The following is a 20,564-nucleotide window of genomic DNA, read 5'->3' as shown; positions in this document are numbered from 1 at the left end:
TGTGTGTGGATTTTATACAACATATATGTATGTGTGTGGATTTTATACAACATATATGCATGTGTGTGGATTTTATACAACATATATGCATGTGTGTGGATTTTATACAACATATATGCATGTGTGCTGATTTTATACAACATATATGCATGTGTGCTGATTTTATACAACATATATGCATGTGTGTGGATTTTATACAACATATATGCATGTGTGTGGATTTTATACAACATATATGCATGTGTGTGGATTTTATACAACATATATGCATGTGTGTGGATTTTATACAACATATATGCATGTGACGCGCCCCCTGGGCCATGTTGTGTAGCGTTGCGCACGCGGGGAATACCCGGAGCCGGATCCGATAGGGGTAGTAGTCCACGTGGCGGTGACCCGGTCCGTGCCCAGGGTGTCAAACTAAGTGGCGTTATTGGTATGATGGTATTAGTGTCCGACTACGCCACCCGTTGAATGCGGCTATGAAGCCGCCGCTGCAGGGCAGTCCGCTGAGGCCGGTGGTACGGATGTGCAGCGTGGATGGTATAACCCCCAACGGGAGGGGTATGGCCTCAGGGCAGAGGATGTGAATGATGTTGGGAGAGATGGTGTGTATGTCCCAGCACTGATGGTGCCGGTCCGACGAGGAATCACTGAGACGTGCAATTGCAGTTTTCACAGCTTTACTCACAGTTCTTTATCAGGTCCCTTGTGCACAGTTAGGACCACCCGAGCCGTGCTGCGTCCACCAGGTGCGGGACTCGGCCAACTCCCAGGCAGTTCCAGAGCGTGGTCCTGAGCTCCCCTCTCTTCCTTCCTACTGGCCGTCCCCACCAGGGACCCACCTTTGTCCAGCTCCCTCGGGCCTTCTGGTGGTGAAACCTTTCCCGGTTTCCCTGACCCTATATGGTATGCCTTCCTGGTGGATGTGGCGAGGGGTCGCGCCAAAACTTGACCACGACCTCCGGTTCCTGGCTAAGGATAATTGGCCTCCACCAGTTTGGGATCCGGCACCCTGTTCTGCCAACCCTTCACCCGTTATTCCGTGGGATCTTAGGGTTCCTTCTCTTCTTGTGTCTCTGGGCCTTTCCTGGTGTTCCTGTTACTTCTTCTTCCTTCTCTCTCTGTCTCTCTCTCTACCTTAGGTCTCCACTCCAGGCCTGGCTCTGGAGCTGGGCCCAGACTGAGCCACAGCTCCCTGTCAGCCCTCTCTGGCTGAGCTCCTCTCTGCACCGACAGACCTTGTCCTAAGATGGTGCCCATCTTATATACCTCCTTCTGACACCCGAGCCCAGGTGACCAGCAACCAATGGGCTCCTACCTATGCCCAGAGTCCCTCCCCTGTCTGCTCCTACACCACTGGGATATTCCTCCCCCCTCCCCACTCCAGCCGGGGACAGACGCTGTCGTACCTGCACATCTATCTGGTGGGAGTACCGTTGATCTGTCCCCCGGAAATGGGATGTATGTAGTGCATGCAGCTAACTGAGCTCCGTTCCACACTCCATCCTTACCCGGGAGTGGAATACCACACCTCTGGTTCGAGGTGCAATACCCCTGTAGCAACCGAGTCCTCAGGGTGCTACACATGTGTGCGGATTTTATACAACATATATGCATGTGTGTGGATTTTATACAACATATATGTATGTGTGTGGATTTTATACAACATATGTGCATGTGTGTGGATTTTATACAACATATATGCATGTGTGTGGATTTTATACAACATATATGCATGTGTGTGGATTTTATACAACATATATGTATGTGTGTGGATTTTATACAACATATGTGCATGTGTGCGGATTTTATACAACATATATGCATGTGTGTGGATTTTATACAACATATATGCATGTGTGTGGATTTTATACAACATATATGCATGTGTGTGGATTTTATACAACATATATGCATGTGTGCTGATTTTATACAACATATATGTATGTGTGTGGATTTTATACAACATATATGCATGTGTGTGGATTTTATACAACATATATGTATGTGTGCGGATTTTATACAACATATATGCATGTGTGTGGATTTTATACAACATATATGCATGTGTGCGGATTTTATACAACATATATGCATGTGTGCGGATTTTATACAACATATATGTATGTGTGTGGATTTTATACAACATATATGCATGTGTGTGGATTTTATACAACATATATGCATGTGTGTGGATTTTATACAACATATATGCATGTGTGTGGATTTTATACAACATATATGTATGTGTGTGGATTTTATACAACATATATGCATGTGTGTGGATTTTATACAACATATATGCATGTGTGCGGATTTTATACAACATATATGCATGTGTGCGGATTTTATACAACATATATGCATGTGTGTGGATTTTATACAACATATATGCATGTGTGCGGATTTTATACAACATATATGTATGTGTGTGGATTTTATACAACATATATGCATGTGTGTGGATTTTATACAACATATATGCATGTGTGCGGATTTTATACAACATATATGCATGTGTGTGGATTTTATACAACATATATGTATGTGTGTGGATTTTATACAACATATATGCATGTGTGTGGATTTTATACAACATATATGCATGTGTGTGGATTTTATACAACATATATGTATGTGTGTGGATTTTATACAACATATATGCATGTGTGCGGATTTTATACAACATATATGCATGTGTGCGGATTTTATACAACATATATGCATGTGTGCGGATTTTATACAACATATATGTATGTGTGTGGATTTTATACAACATATATGCATGTGTGTGGATTTTATACAACATATATGCATGTGTGTGGATTTTATACAACATATATGCATGTGTGTGGATTTTATACAACATATATGTATGTGTGTGGATTTTATACAACATATATGCATGTGTGTGGATTTTATACAACATATATGTATGTGTGTGGATTTTATACAACATATATGCATGTGTGTGGATTTTATACAACATATATGCATGTGTGTGGATTTTATACAACATATATGCATGTGTGCGGATTTTATACAACATATATGCATGTGTGCGGATTTTATACAACATATATGCATGTGTGTGGATTTTATACAACATATATGCATGTGTGTGGATTTTATACAACATATATGTATGTGTGTGGATTTTATACAACATATATGCATGTGTGTGCATTTTATACAACATATATGCATGTGTGCGGATTTTATACAACATATATGCATGTGTGTGGATTTTATACAACATATATGTATGTGTGTGGATTTTATACAACATATATGCATGTGTGTGGATTTTATACAACATATATGCATGTGTGTGGATTTTATACAACATATATGTATGTGTGTGGATTTTATACAACATATATGCATGTGTGCGGATTTTATACAACATATATGCATGTGTGCGGATTTTATACAACATATATGCATGTGTGCGGATTTTATACAACATACAGTACAGACCAAAAGTTTGGACACACCTTCTCATTTAAAGATTTTTCTGTATTTTCATGACTATGAAAATTGTACATTCACACTGAAGGCATCAAAACTATGAATTAACACATGTGGAATTATATACTTAACAAAAAAGTGTGAAACAACTGAAAATATGTCTTATATTGTAGGTTCTTCAAAGTAGCCACCTTTTGCTTTGATGACTGCTTTGCACACTCTTGGCATTCTCTTGATGAGCTTCAAGAGGTAGTCACCGAAAATGGTCTTCCAACAATCTTGAAGGAGTTCCCAGAGATGCTGAGCACTTGTTGGCACTTTTGCCTTCACTCTGCGGTCCAGCTCACCCCAAACCATCTCGATTGGGTTCATGTCTGGTGACTGTGGAGGCCAGGTCATCTGGCATAGCACCCCATCACTCTCCTTCTTGGTTAAATAGCCCTTACACAGCCTGGAGGTGTGTTTGGGGTCATTGTCCTGTTGAAAAATAAATGATGGTCCAACTAAACGCAAACTGGAAGGAATAGCATGCCGCTGCAAGATGCTGTGGTAGCCATGCTGGTTCAGTATGTCTTCAATTTTGAATAAATCCCCAACAGTGTCACCAGCAAAGCACCCCCACACCATCACACCTCCTCCTCCATGCTTCACGGTGGGAACCAGGCATGTAGAGTCCATCCGTTCACCTTTTCTGCGTCGCACAAAGACACGGTGGTTGGAACCAAAGATCTCAAATTTGGACTCATCAGACCAAAGCACAGATTTCCACTGGTCTAATGTCCATTCCTTGTGTTCTTTAGCCCAAACAAGTCTCTTCTACATGTTGTCTGTCCTTAGTAGGGGTTTCCTAGCAGCTATTTTACCATGAAGGCCTGCTGCACAAAGTCTCCTCTTAACAGTTGTTGTAGAGATGTGTCTGCTGCTAGAACTCTGTGTGGCATTGACCTGGTCTCTAATCTGAGCTGCTGTTAACCTGCGATTTATGAGGCTGGTGACTCGGATAAACTTATCCTCAGAAGCAGAGGTGACTCTTGGTCTTCCTTTCCTGGGGCGGTCCTCATGTGAGCCAGTTTCTTTGTAGCGCTTGATGGTTTTTGCAACTGCACTTGGGGACAGTTTCAAAGTTTGCCCAATTTTTCGCACTGACTGACCTTCATTTCTTAAAGTAATGATGGCCACTCGTTTTTCTTTACTTAGAATTTGTATTATGGCAAGAAAAAAGCAGCTAACAGTCTATTCAGTAGGACTATCAGCTGTGTATCCACCTGACTTCTGCACAACACAACTGACGGTCCCAACCCCATTTATAAGAAAGAAATCCCACTTATTAAACCTGAAAGGGCACAACTGTGAAGTGAAAACCATTTCCGGTGACTACCTCTTGAAGCTCATCAAGAGAATGCCAAGAGTGTGCAAAGCAGTCATCAAAGCAAAAGGTGGCTACTTTGAAGAACCAAGAATATAAGACCTATTTTCAGTTGTTTCACACTTTTTTGTTAAGTATATAATTCCACATGTGTTAATTCATAGTTTTGATGCTTTCAGTGTGAATGTACAATTTTCATTGTCATGAAAATACAGAAAAATCTTTAAAGGAGAAGGTGTGTCCAAACTTTTGGTCTGTACTGTATATGTATGTGTGTGGATTTTATACAACATATATGCATGTGTGTGGATTTTATACAACATATATGCATGTGTGTGGATTTTATACAACATATATGCATGTGTGTGGATTTTATACAACATATATGCATGTGTGTGGATTTTATACAACATATATGCATGTGTGTGGATTTTATACAACATATATGCATGTGTCTGGATTTTATACAACATATATGCATGTGTGCGGATTTTATACAACATATATGTATGTGTGTGGATTTTATACAACATATATGCATGTGTGTGGATTTTATACAACATATATGTATGTGTGTGGATTTTATACAACATATATGCATGTGTGTGGATTTTATACAACATATATGCATGTGTCTGGATTTTATACAACATATATGCATGTGTGCGGATTTTATACAACATATATGCATGTGTGCGGATTTTATACAACATATATGCATGTGTGTGGATTTTATACAACATATATGCATGTGTGTGGATTTTATACAACATATATGCATGTGTGTGGAGTTTATACAACATATATGCATGTGTGTGGATTTTATACAACATATATGCATGTGTGTGGATTTTATACACTGTATATATAGTATGTGTGTGTAATATGTTAGTGTGTGTAATGTGTATTTTACTTATGTGACTGTAATGCAAGGCCTGAAACTGAGACTGAACTCCAAGGGTTGATAGTACAAAGGTCTCTGCCGGTGTGCAGAGCTCTGGATCTAGTCAAGGGGGAGAGGGTGGTGATTTCCGAGGACGGGGCATATTGTACACCTATGTAACGGGGGGGGAGGGGGTGAATATTTATTTATTAAATTTCTAATTATTTTATTGATTTATTATAATAATTATCTATGACACTAACGTCAAGGTAATATGTGAGTGTAAATTGAGGGTAGTCATTGCCTAATATACAAATGTGGGGGGGAGGGTGACAGATGATTTCGGCAAGGCTTTACCTACACCAGGCCTCACTAATATGATTTTGGTAATAGGGGCTAATATGACTAGGGAAGATATGATTTCCATAGGGGCTTATTAATAGCCTCTACTAAAATAATATCATCCCTATGGGCCTAGAGAGGTCGTATACGCCCCTACAGAAGTCACCTGCGTGTATGGAAGTGATATGAGCCCCTCAAGTCAGTGCTGATATAAAGAGGCTAATTTAATGGGGGTCGTCTGGGCTAAATGTGATTTTGGATTCACCAAAAATAACAAAATCAGTAATCACTTGGATACACCCAGCACCAGAAGTAATATCAGCTATAGTACCACTGCAGCCTGTGACTGGAAGCAGCGCTCAGATGACTTGAACTGCACATCGTCCAAAAAACATCCGATGATGCGCTATTCTATTCACCAGGTAGACGCCGGCTATGTGACAGCCGCCATCTGTGTCTATCAGGACTGGCCGGAGTAGAGCTGTTGACCATTTATATGGCGCTGTCAATCAATAAGGAGCAGAATTAAGAATTACTTTCTTTTTATCGCTTAAATAGAAAGAAATCATTGCATGTTTGGCATTGCCGTAATCACACTGACAATCGTGTGTTTCCAGGCTATTATTACCGCATAATGAACGCAGTCAAAACAAAATCAACAAAACAACCGCAAATTTGCATTTTATTCACCATTTCATCCCATTTGTAATTTTTTTTCCGTTTTTCAGTACGTTATGTGGCAAAATTAATGGTGTCATTAAAAAATACAGCTCGTCCTGAAAAAAATAAGCCCTCATATGGCTATGTCGATGGAAAAACAAAAAAGTTATGGCTCTTGGAATAAGGCGAGGAAATTAATATTAGCCCTGGTGCCTAGTGTGTATTAATATTACCCTGGTGTCTAGTGTGTATTAATGTTAACCCTGGTGCCTAGTGTGTATTAATATTATCCCTGGTGTCTAGTGTGTATTAATATTAGCCCTGGTGCCTAGTGTGTATTAATATTATCCCTGGTGTCTAGTGTGTATTAATATTAGCCCCGGTGTCTAGTGTGTATTAATATTAGCCCTGGTGTCTAGTGTGTATTAATATTAGCCCTGGTGTCTAGTGTGTATTAATATTAGCCCTGGTGTCTAGTGTGTATTAATATTAGCCCCGGTGTCTAGTGTGTATTCATATTAGCCCTGGTGCCTAGTGTATATTAATATTAGCCCTGGTGTCTAGTGTGTATTAATATTAGCCCTGGTGTCTAGTGTGTATTAATATTAGCCCCAGTGTCTAGTGTGTATTAATATTAGCCCTGGTGTCTAGTGTGTATTAATATTAGCCCTGGTGTCCAGTGTGTATTAATATTACCCTGGTGTCTAGTGTGTATTAATGTTAACCCTGGTGCCTAGTGTGTATTAATATTAGCCCTGGTGTCTAGTGTGTATTAATATTAGCCCTGGTGTCTAGTGTGTATTAATATTAGCCCTGGTGTCTAGTGTGTATTAATATTAGCCCCAGTGTCTAGTGTGTATTAATATTAGCCCTGGTGTCTAGTGTGTATTAATATTAGCCCTGGTGTCCAGTGTGTATTAATATTACCCTGGTGTCTAGTGTGTATTAATGTTAACCCTGGTGCCTAGTGTGTATTAATATTAGCCCTGGTGTCTAGTGTGTATTAATATTAGCCTGGTGTCCAGTGTGTATTAATATTACCCTGGTGTCCAGTGTGTATTAATATTACCCTGGTGTCTAGTGTGTATTAATGTTAACCCTGGTGCCTATTGTGTATTAATATTAGCCCTGGTGTCTAGTGTGTATTAATATTAGCCCTGGTGTCCAGTGTGTATTAATATTACCCTGGTGTCTAGTGTGTATTAATGTTAACCCTGGTGCCTAGTGTGTATTAATATTAGCCCTGGTGTCTAGTGTGTATTAATATTAGCCCTGGTGTCTAGTGTGCATTAATATTAGCCCTGGTGTCTAGTGTGTATTAATATTAACCTGGTGTCCAGTGTGTATTAATATTACCCTGGTGTCTAGTGTGTATTAATGTTAACCCTGGTGCCTAGTGTGTATTAATATTAGCCCTGGTGTCTAGTGTGTATTAATATTAGCCCTGGTGTCTAGTGTGTATTAATATTAGCCCTGGTGTCTAGTGTGTATTAATATTAGCCCTGGTGTCTAGTGTGTATTAATATTAGCCCTGGTGTCTAGTGTGTATTAATATTACCCCTGGTGTCTAGTGTGTATTAATGTTAACCCTGGTGCCTATTGTGTATTAATATTAGCCCTGGTGTCTAGTGTGTATTAATATTAGCCCTGGTGTCCAGTGTGTATTAATATTACCCTGGTGTCTAGTGTGTATTAATGTTAACCCTGGTGCCTAGTGTGTATTAATATTAGCCCTGGTGTCTAGTGTGTATTAATATTAGCCCTGGTGTCTAGTGTGTATTAATATTAGCCCTGGTGTCTAGTGTGTATTAATATTAACCTGGTGTCCAGTGTGTATTAATATTACCCTGGTGTCCAGTGTGTATTAATATTACCCTGGTGTCTAGTGTGTATTAATGTTAACCCTGGTGCCTAGTGTGTATTAATATTAGCCCTGGTGTCTAGTGTGTATTAATATTAGCCCTGGTGTCTAGTGTGTATTAATATTAGCCCTGGTGTCTAGTGTGTATTAATATTAGCCCTCGTGTCTAGTGTGTATTAATATTAGCCTGGTGTCTAGTGTGTATTAATATTAGCCCTGGTGTCTAGTGTGTATTAATATTAGCCCTGGTGTCTAGTGTGTATTAATATTAGCCTGGTGTCTAGTGTGTATTAATATTAGCCCTGGTGTCTAGTGTGTATTAATATTAGCCTGGTGTCTAGTGTGTATTAATATTAGCCCTGGTGTCTAGTGTATATTAATATTAGCCCTGGTGTCTAGTGTGTATTAATATTAGCCTGATATGATGATAATAATAATATCTATGTTTGGGGCTTTCAGGCAGAGATCCATGGATCCAGGTCCAATGATGTCACCAGTAGTGTGTAATGGATGTACGTTGCATTATTCTTACATGAAATATTCATTATATATATGTTCTCTCCCCTCGCGCAGGTTTCGGACAGCCCACGCACCCGGCGGCAGCGTAGCGCTCTCATCCAGAGCTGGGAACGTGGGAACCCCAATCCGAAGGATGAGGAATAAGGAGAGGTTACAGAGGACTGAGCTAGAACTGGTGATGTGTGGATGAGACGTCCTCACCGCTCCTCTCTATACCTGGATTATCAGACTGCCATCCTCCTCCTCCTCATCATCCTCAGCCTCCTCACCCCCCATTTCAATGCTTCTGATGTCATCCCAACAACTGACTGTGCCTCCTGCATCACAATCAGTATCTAATCTGCCAATCAAGCTTTTGTAACCTGTAAAAATTATTTGTAATAAATTATACAAAAATTTCAATGTCTGTGGACTGTGCGAAAGTATTAGCCCCCTTCTGTATGTTTTATACTATTGGACTATATGGGCGTGCCTATCTTCTGTCTGAAAGAGCGCACCGCTCCCCATCCTGTGGCCTCCTGCGCGCCAGGGGACGGTGTATTCCTGAAGATTGACAGTTTCGAGCAGTGGCACGGTGGCCCTGCTGGTCTGTACCATGCGCTCTCCGATGTTCCCAGCACTCTATGTAGTCTCTAGAAGGTTTGCTCATTTTCTTGCTGATTAGGAGAAAATTACTAATATCCTTGTTGCCTAGAAGGTTTGTTAATAATTCTGGTGTCTAGTAGGTATTATCATTATTCCTGGTGACTAGTGGGTATTATTAGTGGGTGTCTAGTGGGGAGCATTATCATACCTCCCAACTGTACAGGATCCAGTGGGACTGTCTGTCCCAATAGCCCAGGAGGTCGGGGTATGTCTCGGCTTCAGCTGTATTTATGTCCTCATAATGGAGATACAGCTAAATATAACGGTGGTGCAGGGAGCCGACAGGTCCTTGCTCCACCGTTCAGTCTATGTGAAGACTGAAGGCCCTGCCAGGACCATTTGGACACAAGACATTAAGTCATCTGACTAGGCAGCGGAGACGAGGGGCAGGGCACAGGCAAGGCATGTGTGTGTATTGTTGTAGCATAGCTGTGCGTGTACACTGGGAAATCATACTATGTGCGTACATTATGGGGGCATCCAACTGTGTGGGGAAGACTCTGGAGGGGCGACTGTGGGATCATTATGTTGCATAGAGGGAATAAAACTGTGTGTGGGGCTGTGGGGACATCCTACTGTGTGAGGAAATGTACTTTGGTAGCAACATACCTTATAGGGGGTATTGTGCATCACCATATTGTGTGGTGGGGCTACGAGTGTAATCACACTACGTGTGGGAGGCTAAGGTGGCATCAAACTTTGGCAGAAATGTATTGTATGGGTATCGTATTGTAGGTGGGGGAGTGGTGGTGGCATCATACTGTGTGTGGGTACACTGTGGTGGCATCATTCTGTGTGTGGGAGGCTGTACTGGCATCATACTGTGTAGTGGGGAGGCTGTACTGGCATCATACTGTATAGTACGGGGCTGTACTGGCATCATGCTGTGTAGTGGGGGGGCTGTGATGACATCATACTGTATTAGGGAGGCTGTGATTACATCATACTGTGTTAGGGAGGCTGTGAGGACATCAAGTCCTCCACAGAGGGTGACTCTCTGTGTAACCAGTCTCCACTCTCACCACAGAGGACCCCCCATTACTAACCAAGAATTCATGAATTCCCAATAAATAACCAATTATAGGGTGAAGGGTGATGTACCAGATCAGTGACGGGCACAATTATAGGGTGAGGGGTGATGTACCAGATCAGTGACGAGCACAGTTATAGGATGAGGGGTGATGTACCAGATCAGTGACGAGCACAGTTATAGGATGAGGGGTGATGTACCAGATCAGTGACGAGCACAGTTATAGGATGAGGGGTGATGTACCAGATCAGTGACGAGCACAATTATAGGATGAGGGGTGATGTAACAGATCAGTGACGAGCACAATTATAGGGTGAGGGGTGATGTACCAGATCAGTGACGAGCAAAATTATAGGATGAGGGGTGATGTAACAGATCAGTGACGAGCACAGTTATAGGATGAGGGGTGATGTACCAGATCAGTGACGAGCACAGTTATAGGATGAGGGGTGATGTACCAGATCAGTGACAAGCACAATTATAGGATGAGGGGTGATGTAACAGATCAGTGATGAGCACAATTATAGGGTGAGGGGTGATGTACCAGATCAGTGACGAGCAAAATTATAGGATGAGGGGTGATGTAACAGATCAGTGACGAGCACAGTTATAGGGTGAGGGGTGATGTACCAGATCAGTGACGAGCACAATTATAGGGTGAAGGGTGATGTACCAGATCAGTGATGAGCAAAATTATGGGATGAGGGGTGATGTAACAGATCAGTGACGAGCACAGTTATAGGGTGAGGGGTGATGTAACAGATCAGTGACGAGTAGTGTTGAGCATTCCGATACTGTAATATCGGGTATCGGCCGATATTCGCGGTATCGGAATTCCGATACTTAATTCCGATACTTTTACAATATCGAATACCGGAATCGGAAGTTCCCATAATGCCTGCGCTCTGCAGTGTCTGTGAAGGATGACAAGTTGGATGGCAGCGCGATCCAGCCTGTCATCAGAATGCCATCCCAGCGGGGGAGAATTCTCCTGATTGTTTAAAAGCCGGCGGGCGGTATAAAGCCGCCGGCTTTTAAACAATCACACAGCCCCATACTGCTTCCCCGCAGCCTCCCACCCCGATCCTCCGCTCCCCTCGCCACCTCCCATCCCGATCATAAGTTAGGACCGGGCGGGGAGCGCAGCTCCAAGGAGCGGGGAGTGAAGGACCCGGGCGGGGAAGCCGGCAGTGAAAAGACTTCACCGCCGGCTTTCCCGCCGGTTATTTCAAATGAACAGCTGAGGTATCAGGTGATGCCGATCAGCTGTTCATTTGAAGTCGCCGCGTTGCCCTCAGAGGGTTCATGTGAGTTCATGCTTGACTGCATGAACTTACATGAACTTTCCCACGGCCGCACAGGTCAGCCTCACCTCCCAGACCATCAGCCCGTCATGATTAGTGTGTGTGCGGGGTGTGTGTGCGGGGTGTGTGCGCGATGTTTGTGCGGGTGTGCGCGGTGTCTGTGCGATGTGTGCGGGTGTGTGCGGTGTGTGTGCGGGTGTGTGCGTGCAGGCAGACATAGGCCGATGTGACACTACTACTCCCATCGGCCTATGTCTGTCCCCCGTCCACTCCTGCCAGCAGGATCAGCTCGATGGGAGCAGTAGTTCCCATCAGACTGATCCTGCTATTTAAATTGCCCTACTGTGTCCCCAATAAATGTTAAATACATGTCATTGGTGGCCAGTGGTTACCTAAAAGAAATTAGTTCATACATTACCTGTCCCCGCCGATCGCCACCTAAAATAAAGTAAAAAATAAAAAACTACACCTATACTCACCTAGACACCTAATTCCCCGAAGCCATCGATCTCCTGTAATAAAATATAAAATAATAAACCACAACCTTATCCTTACCCCTCCGTAGCAGTCCACGAGTGTCCCACGAAGATCTCCAGTTCAGAGCAGCCACATAGAATGTGACCGCTCTGAACCGCTGCCGCCGCTAGAATGACGGGGCCGTAAGGGTTCACCGGAGTTCAGGCAGCGCTGCTCCGGTTAGCTCCTTTACGGCCCTGCTGTATCGTGAGAAATTCCCACGGTACAGCAGTGCCGTAAAGGAGGTCTCCGGAGCTGCGCTGCCTGAATGCACTCCGGTGACCTCAGTCAGTGGCTCCCGCTGCCGGGAGCGGACGTGTTCCCGGCAGCGTGAGCTTACAGCAGCCATGCACAGCTGTCACCATCTCCAGATGTGACAGCTGTGCATGGGAGATCAGCGCAGGAACGTGGACAGGTAACTATTATTTTTAGTAAACTAAGAATTAAATAAAATTGTGTGTTTTATTTCAAATAAATTATTTTTTTCTGGGTGTAGTGTGTTTTTTCTTTTTAACACTTTGTAGGTTAGTAATGGGGGTGTCTTATAGACGCCCATCATTACTAACCTGGGCTTCATGGCAGCTGGCGCTGACATGAACCCCACCACTATTACCCCCTGCCACCGCACCAGGGCAGCGTGGAAGAGCGAGGCTAAGTGCCAGAGTGGGGCGGCTGACGACTGGTGTTTCTAGCCTGGGAGGGGGCCAATATTCATGGCACCCTTCCTGGGCTATTAATATCAGCCCCCAGCTGTCTGCCTAGCCTTTGCTAGCTATTAAAATAGGGGGGACCCCACGTCATTTTTTTGGGGGGGGGTCCCCCATTTTAATAGCTAGTAAAGGCTAGGTATTCAGCTGGGGGCTGATATTAGTAGCCTGGGAAGCTCCGTGGGTTTTACCCCCTTCCCAGGCTTCAAACATCTGCCCCAGCCGTCTGCTTAACCTCCGCTAGAGACTAAAATTATGGGGGATCCCACGGCATTTTTTTTTTAAATAAATCCATTATTTTAACACTAAATGACATTTGAGGAGTTAATAAAGATGCAGTCCCTAAATTATTATTTATTTTTTAATTAATTTTTCCCAAAACTTTTGACGTGGGCTTCGCCATATTTTTGTATGCCAGCCAGGTACAGCATCCAGCTTCTATGAACGCGCCATTTTCCGGGGCGGCTGCGGACTGCAATTTTCAGCGGGGGGCAGAAAGCTTGGGCCTCCCTGTGCTGCAGATTCCATCCCCCAGCTGCCTATTTGTACCTGGCTGGACACAAAAATAGGGAGAAGCTCCACGTTTTTTTTTTTTAATTATTTCATGAAATTCATGGAATAATTAAGAAAAAAAGGGCTTCCCTATATTGTTGTGTCCAACCAGGTACAAATAGGCAGCTGGTGGTTGGGGGCAGCCCGTTCCTGCCTGCTGTACCTGGCTGGACACAAATATAGTGCAAAGCCCCACGTCAATTTTTTTTTAATTATTTCAGGAATTTCATGAAATAATTTAAAAAAAAAATACGTGGGGCTTCGCCCTATTTTTGTGTCCAGCCAGGTACAACAAGGCAGCTGGGGGCTGGAATCTGCAGCGCAGGGAGGCCCAAGCTTTCTGGCCCCCCCCGCTGCAAATTGCAGTCCGCAGCCACCCCGGAAAATGGCGCGTTCATAGAAGCGCCATCTTCTGGCGCTGTACCCAACTCATCCAGGGCCCTGGTGCGGTGGCTCACTGGGTAATAAAGGGGTTAAGGCCAGCTTGGCATTATCAGCTGGCCCTAAGCCCGAAATTCATGGGGTCACGCCAATATTAGACATGACCACCATGAATTTCTAGTAAAGTATTTAAAAAAAACACAAACACCCAGAATAAAGTCCTTTAATTGAAATAAAGACACAATTCTTTATTGTTCTAAATTAAACCATACTTACCATCACGCCCATTCCAGCTGAAGCCAACGATCTCCTGCAATAAAAGTAAAATAATAAAGCAACCTCATCCTTACCTTTCCATGGTTCCCAGGACAGCTTCAGCTCTGCTACATCGAGATGACAGGCTGGACCGCAGCTGAACGCTGCCATCCAGCCTGTCATCCCGCAGACACTGAGAAGCGCAGGCATGCTTGCGCTCCTCAGTGTCTCGCTGTGACGGCATCCAGATGAGCCGAGTTCATGTCCAATGAACTCAGCTCACCTCATGCACGTCACTGACAGCGTGGGAAAATTCTCCTGCACTCAGCGCTTCAGCGTGAGAATTTTCCCACGCTGTCAGTGACGTGCATGAGGTGCGCCGAGTTCATTGGACATGACCTCACCTCATGCACGTCACTGACAGCGTGGGAAAATTCTCACGCTGAAGCGCTGAGTGCAGGAGAATTCTCCCACGCTGTCAGTGACGTACATGAGGTGAGCCGAGTTCATTGTCGGCTCATCTGGATGCCGTCACAGCCAGACACTGAGGAGTGGAAGTATGCCTGCGCTTCTCAGTGTCTGCGGGATGACAGGCTGGATGGCAGCGTTCTGCTGCGGTCCAGCCTGTCATCTCGATGTAGCAGAGCTGAAGCTGTCCTGGGAACCATGGAAAGGTAAGGATGAGGTTGCTTTATTATTTTTCTTTTATTGCAGGAGATCGTTGGCTTCAGCTGGAATGGGCGTGATGGTAAGTATGGTTTAATTTAGAACAATAAAGAATTGTGTGTTTATTTCAATTAAAGGACTTTTTTCTGGGTGTTTGTGTTTTTTTTAAATACTTTACTAGAAATTCATGGTGGTCATGTCTAATATTGGCGTGACCCCATGAATTTCGGGCTTAGGGCCAGCTGATAATGCCAAGCTGGCCTTAACCCCTTTATTACCCAGTGAGCCACCGCATCAGGGCCCTGGATGAGTTGGGTACAGCGCCAGAAGATGGCGCTTCTATGAACGCGCCATTTTCCGGGGCGGCTGCGGACTGCAATTTGCAGCGGGTGGGGCCCAGAAAGCTTGGGCCTCCCTGAGCTGCAGATTCCAGCCCCCAGCTGCCTAGTTGTACCTGGCTGGACACAAAAATAGGGCGAAGCTCCACGTTTTTTTTTTTTAAATTCATGAAATTCATGGAATAATTAAGAAAAAAAGGGCTTCCCTATATTGTTGTGTCCGGCTAGGTACAAATAGGCAGCTGGTGGTTGGGGGCAGCCCGTTCCTGCCTGCTGTACCTGACTGGACACAAATATAGGGCGAAGCCCCACTTCAATTTTTTTTAATTATTTCATGAATTTCCTGAAATGATTTAAAAAAAATTGACGTGGGGCTTCGCACTATATTTGTGTCCAGCCAGGTACAGCAGGCAGGAACGGGCTGCCCCCAACCACCAGCTGCCTATTTGTACCTAGCCGGACACAACAATATAGGGAAGGCCTTTTTTTCTTAATTATTTCATGAATTTCATGAAATAATTAAAAAAAAAAAAATACGTGAAGCTTCTCCCTATTTTTGTGTCCAGCCAGGTACAACTAGGCAGCTGGGGGATGGAATCTGCAGCGCAGGGAGGCCCAAGCTTTCTGGGCCACCCCCGCTGAAAATTGCAGTCCGCAGCCGCCCCGGAAAATGGCGCGTTCATAGAAGCTGGATGCTGTACCTGGCTGGCATACAAAAATATGGCGAAGCCCACGTCAAAAGTTTTGGGAAAAATTAATTAAAAAATAAATAATAATTTAGGGACTGCATCTTTATTAACTCCTCAAATGTCATTTAGTGTTAAAATAAAGGATTTATTTTAAAAAAAATTGACGTGGGGCTTCGCCCTATATTTGTGTCCAGCCAGGTACAGCAGGCAGGAACAGGCTGCCCCCAACCACCAGCTGCCTATTTGTACCTGGTTGGACACAACAATATAGGGAAGCCCTTTTTTTCTTAATTATTCCATGAATTTCATTAAATAATTTAAAAAAAAAATGCGTGGGGCTTCGCCCTATTTTTGTGCCCAGCCAGGTACAACTAGGCAGCTGGGAGCTGGAATCCGCAGCGCAGGGAGACCCAAGCTTTCTGGGCCACCCCCGCTGCAAATTGCAGTCCGCAGCCGCCCCAGAAAATGGCGCGTTCATAGAAGCGCCATCTTCTGGCGCTGTACCCAACTCATCCAGGGCCCTGGTGCGGTGGCTCACTGGGTAATAAAGGGGTTAAGGCCAGCTTGGCATTATCAGCTGGCCCTAAGCCCGAAATTCATGGGGTCACGCCAATATTAGACATGACCACCATGAATTTCTAGTAAAGTATTTAAAAAAACACAACACCCAGAAAAAAGTCCTTTAATTGAAATAAACACACAATTCTTTATTGTTCTAAATTAAACCATACTTACCATCACGCCCATTCCAGCTGAAGCCAACGATCTCCTGCAATAAAAGTAAAATAATAAAGCAACCTCATCCTTACCTTTCCATGGCTCCCACGACAGCTTCAGCTCTGCTACATCGAGATGACAGGCTGGACCGCAGCAGAACGCTGCCATCCATCCTGTCATCCCGCAGACACTGAGAAGCGCAGGCATACTTCTACTCCTCAGTGTCTGGCTGTGACGGCATCCAGATGAGCCGAGTTCATGTCCAATGAACTCAGCTCACCTCATGTACGTCACTGACAGCGTGGGAAAATTCTCCTGCACTCAGCACTTCAGCGTGAGAATTTTCCCACGCTGTCAGTGACGTGCATGAGGTGAGCTGAGTTCATTGGACATGACCTCACCTCATCTATGTCACTGACAGCGTGGGAGAATTCTCACGCTGAAGCGCTGAGTGCAGGAGAATTTTCCCACGCTGTCAGTGACATGCATGAGGTGAGCTGAGTTCATAGGACATGAACTCGGCTCATCTGGATGACGTCACAGAGAGACACTGAGGAGCGCAAGCATGCCTGCGCTTCTCAGTGTCTGCGGGATGACAGGCTGGATGGCAGCGTTCTGCTGCGGTCCAGCCTGTCATCTCGATGTAGCAGAGCTGAAGCTGTCGTGGGAACCATGGAAAGGTAAGGATGAGGTTGCTTTATTATTTTACTTTTATTGCAGGAGATCGTTGGCTTCAGCTGGAATGGGCGTGATGGTAAGTATGGTTTAATTTAGAACAATAAAGAATTGTGTCTTTATTTCAATTAAAGGACTTTATTCTGGGTGTTTGTGTTTTCTTTTAACTTTGACTATGGGGTTAGTAATGGGGGTGTCTTATAGACGCCTCTCCATTACTAACCTGGGCTTGATGTCAGCTGGCATTATAAGCTGACATCAACCCCAACCCTATTACCCCACTGCCACCGCACCAGGGCAGCGTGGAAGAGCGAGGCTAAGTGCCAGAATTGGCGCATCCTATGGATGCGCCATTTCTGGGGCGGCTGATGGCTGGTGTTTCTAGCCTGGGAGGGGGCCAATATTCATGGCACCCTTCCTGGGCTATTAATATCAGCCCCCAGCTGTCTGCCTAGCCTGTGCTAGCTATTAAATTAGGGGGGACCCCACGTTATTTTTTTTGGGGGGGTTCCCCCATTTTAATAGCTAGTAAAGGCTAGGTATTCAGCTGGGGGCTGATATTAGTAGCCTGGGAAGCTCCGTGGGTATTACCCCCTTCCCAGGCTTCAAACATTTGCCCCAGCTGTCTGCTTAACCTCCGCTAGAGCCTAAAATTAAGGGGAACCCCACGCCAATTTTTTTAATAATAAATCCTTTATTTTAACACTAGATGACAAGTACAGTAACCAACACTATCACTGTACTTCATATATATGTGACTGACATGTTTCTATCTATCTAATCTATGTATGATTCTCTATTCCTTCTATTCTAAATTGTTGGGTACAGATGCTGAATTGCCGGCCGGCTTTCTTAAAGAGACGGTGCATGAAAACACTATTATTTTGTTAAATAAATCCTTTACACTAAATGACAAGTACAGTAAGCAACACTGTCACTGTACTTCTTATATATGTGGCTGACATGTTTCTATCTATCTAATCTATGTGTGAAGCTCTATTCTGTCTGTTATAAATTGTCGGGTACCGCTGCTGAATTGCCGGCCGGCTTTTTTAAAGAGACGGTGCACGAAAACACTAATATTTTTTTTTAATAAATCCTTTACACTAAATGACAAGTACAGTAAGCAACACTGTCACTGTACTTCATATATATGTGACTGACATGTTTCTATCTATCTAATCTATGTGTGAAGCTCTATTCTTTCTGTTGTAAATTGTCGGTTACCGGTGTATGCCGCTGATGAATTGCCGGCTTTTCATGTCATTCTACATTATTCTTAGTTGTTTTACTTCATGTAGAATTAACCTACAAGGAAAGAAAGGGTTTATTTTCATTCCGATATTTGTGTCCCATTGACTTGCATTGGTTTCCGGTATCGGAATCGGCGATATCCGATACTTTTTGGGTATCGGCCCGATCCAATCCGATACGATATTTCCTGATATCGGAAGGTATCGCTCAACACTAGTGACGAGCACAATTATAGGATGAGGGGTGATGTAACAGATCAGTGACAAGCACAATTATAGGATGAGGGGTGATGTAACAGATCAGTGACGAGCACAGTTATAGGGTGAGAGGTGATGTAACAGATCAGTGACAAGCACAATTATAGGATGAGGGGTGATGTAACAGATCAGTGACAAGCACAATTATAGGATGAGGGGTGATGTACCAGATCAGTGACGAGCACAGTTATAGGGTGAGAGGTGATGTAACAGATCAGTGACAAGCACAATTATAGGATGAGGGGTGATGTAACAGATCAGTGACGAGCACAATTATAGGATGAGGGGTGATGTACCAGATCAGTGACGAGCACAGTTATAGGATGAGGGATGATGTAACAGATCAGCGACGAGCAAAATGATAGGATGAGGGGTGATGTACCAGATCAGTGACGAGCAAAATTAAAATGATGAGGGGTGATGTACTAGATCAGTGACGAGCACAATTATAGGATGAGGGGTGATGTAACAGATCAGTGACGAGCACAATTATAAGATGAGGGGTGATGTAACAGATCAGTGACAAGCACAGTTATAGGGTAAGGGGTCATGTAACAGATCAGTGACGAGCACAATTATAAGATGAGGGGTGATGTAACAGATCAGTGACAAGCACAGTTATAGGGTAAGGGGTAATGTAACAGATCAGTGACGAGCACAATTATAGGATGAGGGGTGATGTAACAGATCAGTGACGAGCACAATTATAAGATGAGGGGTGATGTACCAGATCAGTGACGAGCACAGTTATAGGATGAGGGGTGATGTACCAGATCAGTGACGAGCACAGTTATAGGGTGAGGGGTGATGTACCTGATCAGTGACGGGCACAGTTATAGGATGAGATGTGATGTAACAGATCAGTGAAGAGCACCATTATAGGGTGTGTGGTGATGTATCAGATCAGTGACAAGCACAGTGTAGGGTGAGAGGTAATGTAACAGATTAGTGAAAAGCACAGTTATAGGATGAAGGGTGATATAGCAGATCAGTGACGAGCACAGTTATAGGGTGAGAGGTAATGTAACAGATTAGTGAAAAGCACAGTTATAGGATGAGGGGTGATATAGCAGATCAGTGACGAGCACAGTTATAGGATGAGGGGTGATATAGCAGATCAGTGACAAGCACAGTTATAGGGTGAGGGGTGATGTAGCAGATCAGTGACAAGCACAGTTATAGGGTGAGGGGTGATGTAGCAGATCAGTGACGAGCACAGTTATAGGATGAGGGGTGATATAGCAGATCAGTGACGAGCACAGTTATAGGATGAGGGGTGATATAGCAGATCAGTGACAAGCACAGTTATAGGGTGAGGGGTGATGTAGCAGATCAGTGACAAGCACAGTTATAGGGTGAGGGGTGATGTAGCAGATCAGTGACGAGCATGTGATCTATTTATGTGCCTCTATGACACATCGCACGATGGGTGGAGTTCTCCTTTAAGTGCTATAATTTCTTCTATGTGCTAGT

At 43.9% G+C, this 20,564-nt stretch overlaps 1 protein-coding gene across 3 annotated transcripts in view; it reads left to right on the top strand.

Moving 5' to 3' along the window:
- MISP3 (MISP family member 3) overlaps positions 1 to 9,507 on the top strand; it is a 57,568-nt gene extending 48,061 nt beyond the window's left edge. For all 3 annotated transcript variants that reach the window (XM_073654341.1, XM_073654343.1, XM_073654342.1), the window contains exon 6: positions 9,160 to 9,507. In XM_073654341.1, coding sequence (XP_073510442.1) covers positions 9,160 to 9,249 — 90 coding nt within the window. In that variant the 3' untranslated portion in view covers positions 9,250 to 9,507. The remainder of the gene's footprint in view (positions 1 to 9,159) is intronic.
- Positions 9,508 to 20,564: the final 11,057 nt, after the last annotated feature.

Source organism: Phyllobates terribilis, unplaced genomic scaffold (genome assembly GCF_046119375.1).
Source record: "Phyllobates terribilis strain yellow unplaced genomic scaffold, ASM4611937v1 Scaffold_11__3_contigs__length_659146591, whole genome shotgun sequence".
Lineage (NCBI taxonomy): Eukaryota > Metazoa > Chordata > Amphibia > Anura > Dendrobatidae > Phyllobates > Phyllobates terribilis.
The sequence above is the reverse complement of the archived record's forward strand: the minus strand, read 5'-3'. Positions and strand labels throughout refer to the sequence as shown.